The 5412-nt window shown below is 33.0% G+C and overlaps 1 protein-coding gene across 1 annotated transcript; it reads left to right on the forward strand.

Moving 5' to 3' along the window:
- Window positions 1–646: 646 nt before the first annotated feature.
- LOC140892950 (uncharacterized) lies at window positions 647–4081 on the forward strand. The gene is made up of 5 exons (XM_073302013.1): window positions 647–971; window positions 1255–1767; window positions 2521–2829; window positions 2914–3005; window positions 3203–4081. Exons 1-5 carry the CDS (start codon window positions 873–875, stop codon window positions 3963–3965), a joined length of 1776 nt encoding a protein of 591 aa, XP_073158114.1. The 5' UTR covers window positions 647–872; the 3' UTR covers window positions 3966–4081.
- Window positions 4082–5412: the final 1331 nt, after the last annotated feature.

The raw sequence follows: 5412 nt of genomic DNA on the forward strand, positions 1-5412 counted from the left end.
TTTATATCTGAAATATATAATTGAGATATTCAAATTTTGGTTTAAATTGTAAATTTAAAAATTCAAATTGAAAAGTATCGGTGGAATTGATTTAGACATAAAAAATAATAATTTTCTATTAGTCAGGTTGAACTCAATTTGAAATTTATCTCACAAAATTAATTTGTGAAACCGGAAGTTTTTTTGTGTGAATGTTAAAAATGTAATTTACATAATAGTTTCAGATAATCAATAGAATCTATGAGTATTCAAATTTTAATTTTAAAAAAAATAAGAAACTGAAAATCATTATTTTTTTAAAAAAATATTTTGAATACAAAATGCTAAAATTGAAATGTACAGGATTCATTGCTCGAATATATGGCAAATTTAATCAAAATTTTGTTCATATTTTTCCCTCAGGTTATGCAAAATTCAGATATCAATTGAAATATTTTTAAACCAAGAATCTGTAAAATGGAACTTGAACGATAGCAATATTATTGGTCATTTTAGAAGAAACAAACGTTGTTTTGACTTGTTGGATGCCATATATTTTGTTTGTTGTGCTTCTGCCAACATATCAGAGATACAGAGATGGGCATGTCCTGTTACTAGTGGACTAACCTCGTAACCCGTAGCGTTCAAATCACATCCCAGCGTGACACGTGTCCATGGCCCTCTTTCCGTGTCTTTTTTGAGATTCCCCCCTCGCAGAAACAAACCCTTTTCACTCCTCACTAGTGCCATTACTTCTTCTTGCAATGGCGACGAAAGGAAGTAGAAATTAGTTCGAAAATGTTGAGCGAATGATATATAATAGTGACATCTGGATTTACACTTTGAAAGGCATCTGCTTTTGGATTTTATGCTAGTTTCAAGTGTAAAGAAAAATGTCTTCCCTCACACCTGGGATACTGCAGAAACTCTTGCAAAATGTTGGCAATAAAGATTTCAAGGTGGCCGGTGAACACCGCTCTGCCCTTCTTCAGGTTTGAATCTGTGTCTGTCACCCTTTTGTTTATTCCTTTTTTGTGTCAAGATTGGATTTTTGGTGTTTATTTTTTCTGGGTTAGTGGATTCCGGTGTTATTAGGCAAAGCTCTACTACTATTGTGAATTTGTGATTAATGGGATTTTTTGTTATTGTGGCACTGAAGCATGGACATTATGAAACTGGTTTTGTACTAATGTTTTTAGGTTTCGAATCAAATATTGCTTTCTGCTTCAAATGCATTCATCTGGGATTATAGTTAGTTGCATATTATTATCTTAGGTTATAAGTATTGTACCTTCTCTGGAAGATGATCCATGGAAGACCAAAGGATACTATTTAAGGGTTTCAGATTCACTGCATTCCGCGTATGTATCGGTATGTAAGGAAGATGTGGAGTTGATACTGAGTGATAACATCCAACTGGGACAATTCATTTACGTTACTCGGATCGACCCGTGTTCCCCTGTCCCTGTTCTTTGTGGGGTTAAACCGATCCCGAAGAGACGGCCGTGCGTTGGAGATCCGAAAGATTTGATTACGAGTGATTTTTTGAATGGTAAGAAAGTGGAAAAGAAGGTGAAACAAAAGAGAATTGTGAAGAAAGTTGTGGGAAATGAAGATGGGATTGTTAGAAGGCTTTCATTGGGAAATGGAAAGAGTGGCAGTATGGAGAGTAAGAGGTTGAGCTTGGATTCGGCTCGAAAAGGATGGGAAAGGAGTCCTAGTGGTAAAAATGGTGGTAAAGCGGCACCAAAGGTTAAACCGAAGGACCATGTGGTTTGCTCAGATTCCGTAAGTTCTAATTTTCCCCATATTATGCAGATTTAACGAAAATCTATGTAAATATGTTCTTGTATTATCAAGGTGTATTCGGTGCGAAAATAAGAAAATATTTCATTTTGGAATATCCGAAGCAAAAGAAGTCAATTTGGAGTAATATATCTCTCACTTAGCTTCAATTTTATCCCTCTTTTTTCTGATTTGGAATCAATCCCTCATTGAACATTTGAACTGTGTCACTGTTAGAAATTCACTGATATGCAGCTTTAACTCTATTCAACTCATCATGACAGAAAACAAAATGATTTATGCAAATTCGTTAGTAGATCATTAACTCTGGCATGCCAAAATGATTGTATGGGCTGCATATTCCAAATAATATGAATAGGTTAGTTTCTAAATGAGTGTTATTCCACTCTCTGAAGAGGGATATTTCTTGAATCTCCTGTCATGATAAGGTCTTCTAAAGTGGTGGCAGTTGATGTATAGGATTTGATCTGTCTGTCCATGCTCGTGCTGGAAAAATTCTTTGTAGTGAAAATAGAGAACATAGAATCTGTGAATATCATTGATTTACAATCAGAAAATGATATACAATCAGAAAGATACATTGCCATCTTAGGTTTTTGAAAAATGATAATGTAGAATGTTATAGTCTTGTACCTGCACGAGGAGCGAATTCTGTGTTCATTGGCATCCTCTTCTTTTTACCTATGATATTTTCTACAAGCCATCACTAATAAAGTCTCACTTGATGACTCACAGAAAGTATCAAGCAATTCTCCTCTGAGAGCCAAGAATGTTATCTGCTCGCCAAACCGTTTGACTAAGAATACTAACAAACTCTCCTTTGAAGATTCACAAAAGGATTCAAGTATTTCACCACTGAAGAACAAGAATACTGTCGTCTCACCTAAACTTCTGACTGCACGTAATAATACGAAAAGTGTGAAGGCTTCAGACTGTGATTCTTTTCCTTCTCTTTTGAATAAGGTTGTCCTAAATTCGAATAAATGGTCTGACTCAAGAGCATTCTGGGATTCTCTACCTTCTACTATCCACGTCCTTGGAAAGGTATATACGCGTAGGTTGCACACTATAAAAGTTCATGTAACCTATCAATTTCTGGTTTAGTTATAGATTCCTGATATTTTTCAGGAAGTTAGCCGGCACAGGAACACTGCATTTGTCTCTGCAGTTCGTTCATTAGAAGAAGCATCGGTGTTTGAAAGTGTCCTTCAGTGCATCAGGTACACAATGTTATTACATGCGTTGTTGGAGCAAGTAAAGACAGACACCCTGATCTTAAATTCAAAAATCTTCAAATATACGTGTAGTTTTTAAAAATTATTCGATACACTGAACTTTTTGTGCTCTCTGTTCCTTATAATTTGTCTCAACATTTATTTTCCAGTTTGAGACTAATTTCTCAACCCCTACTGTGTAGCATGTTTGCAGAACTATGTGATTTATCTCAGAGAGATTCTTGCGAGCCATTAGTGGAAAATTTTTTGGACCTTCACGAGCGAATGATCAAAGCTGACTCAGTCATTCGTGCCCTGATAAATACTATTACTTTTGAAACGAATGAAGCATATGACCCGCAGTTTTGCCTCATCCCTGGAAATAAGAATGCATCATTATGGATTCAAGCTGCAGTTGACACCGGTCTTCTCAATTTTTCATTATACACGAAAGGAGATGAGAAGGCCATTTCAAAGGGTGAAAAGCATCATTGCATCGTGCTAGAAGAAACTCGAGAGAAACCCAATGCAGAGAATCATTCTCCTAAAGATAAGCAAACATCCTGCATCAATCACAGGTCAAGTAAAACTGAGTTGAAAAGGAAAGAATCATCTATTTCAAAAAATCGGTTTTCTACCACGAAGAGGACAAATGCTGAGCACGAACCATTTTCCCCAGGGTCCGGACTAAAACCAGCGTCTATTTTGGCTGAAAACTTGCTCTCTTCTTCACGTACGTGGTTTTTAGATTATTTGGAGATTTCATTAAATAATGGTTTCGGGCTACAAAGGGGTGAAGACCATTCTCAGATAATAGGCCTTCTCGGGCATCTGAAAAGGGTTGATCAATGGTTGGATGGTGCATTTCAAGACGATGGAAGAAACAGTGAGAACATAGAGAGTTTGAGAAAGAAGTTGTATGAATTTCTACTTCATCATGTTGATTCTGCAGTTTCTCGCAGATGATTATAACTGGTTAACGACTTACCGTAGTTCTCCTAACCCGAACTAATTAATGTCTGAGTTATAGACCGACTGAATGTTCTTCGCTAACAGACATGTTACTAGTGCTAGATGTAGCAGAAGATTTTTGTATACAACAATAGACTAACGTCTGATCTGTTGCTATTGTATGATGTCTAATTCATCATATGGTTTCCTAAGAATGAGGCGAAGTGATCAAATATCTATAAATAGTATATATAGAGACGAGGCAAAATGGCTCTAGCCTTGATTGATGATCACTTCCATGTAGGTGAGAGGTGCGGTGTCCAATCTTTGATTGTATTATCAAAATCAGGATGAGTGTGCAATCTTTCTTTTGAAGGAAAACTTGTAATTAAAATATTAAATGAGTCTCGTTACAAGATTAACCAACCAAAAAAAGGCAAACTCCTTTGAGCCCAAACATAGGATGAAAGGGATGAAGTAGCATAAAAAAGCAATTCCATGAGTAATCATGTTCTCCGATCTTCTGATGTTCTCGAATCTCGAGTCTAGTAGGATGAGTGTGCTTTCTAAACCAAGGTTCCTAAGTTTTTTTATTTCTTTAACAAAATTTGTTTAGGTGACTAATAATTTTTCATTTTGTCATGTGACTTTTTTAATTTATTTTGGAGTAAAATTCATTTTGATACACGAACTATTGGTAATATGTCAAATTGGTACATGAACTATTGAAAATGGTTTAATTGATACATAATCAACTTATAAAGTCAATTTTACACTTCACCTACATTATTTTAAAGTCTAATATTTTTGTTAAATTAAAATAGATACACAATTTATTTTTAAATATTATTTTATTAATACAATTGTAAAAATAAATTTATATTTATTTAAATTTTATATTATAAAAAAGAGATCGTACTCATTGTACGAAACATTGTAAATATTAATTAATACAAGCATGCACGTACACACATATATATAACAATTGATAAATTATATATTCAAAAATAATATATATTAAAAATATATAATAAAAGATATATATTTTTGTGTTTATCTATGTTATAATATTATTATTTATATTAATCAAATTAAAAATTATATATATGTGTGTGTCTTTCATTTATAATATATAAATTTTACGTTTAATATTTTTTCGTATAATGATATATAATATTCTTTTTATGGCATAATAATTAGTAAATATGAATTTATATTTACAATTGTAATTAATATAATAATTTAAAAGACAAAAATATGTATGTAGTTCAATTAATCAATTTAATAACAATATTCAATTTAAAAGAAATTTAAGTAAAGAGCAAAATTGACTTTTGAGTTTGATTATATACCAATTAAACCATTTTCAATAATTCATGTACCAATTTGACATTTTATCAATAGTTCATGTACCAAAATAATTTTTACTCATTTATTTTGTTATTTTTTGTTTTGTTATATC

The sequence above is a fragment of the Henckelia pumila genome, chromosome 3 (assembly GCF_033568475.1).
Source record: "Henckelia pumila isolate YLH828 chromosome 3, ASM3356847v2, whole genome shotgun sequence".
NCBI classification, from domain to species: domain Eukaryota; kingdom Viridiplantae; phylum Streptophyta; class Magnoliopsida; order Lamiales; family Gesneriaceae; genus Henckelia; species Henckelia pumila.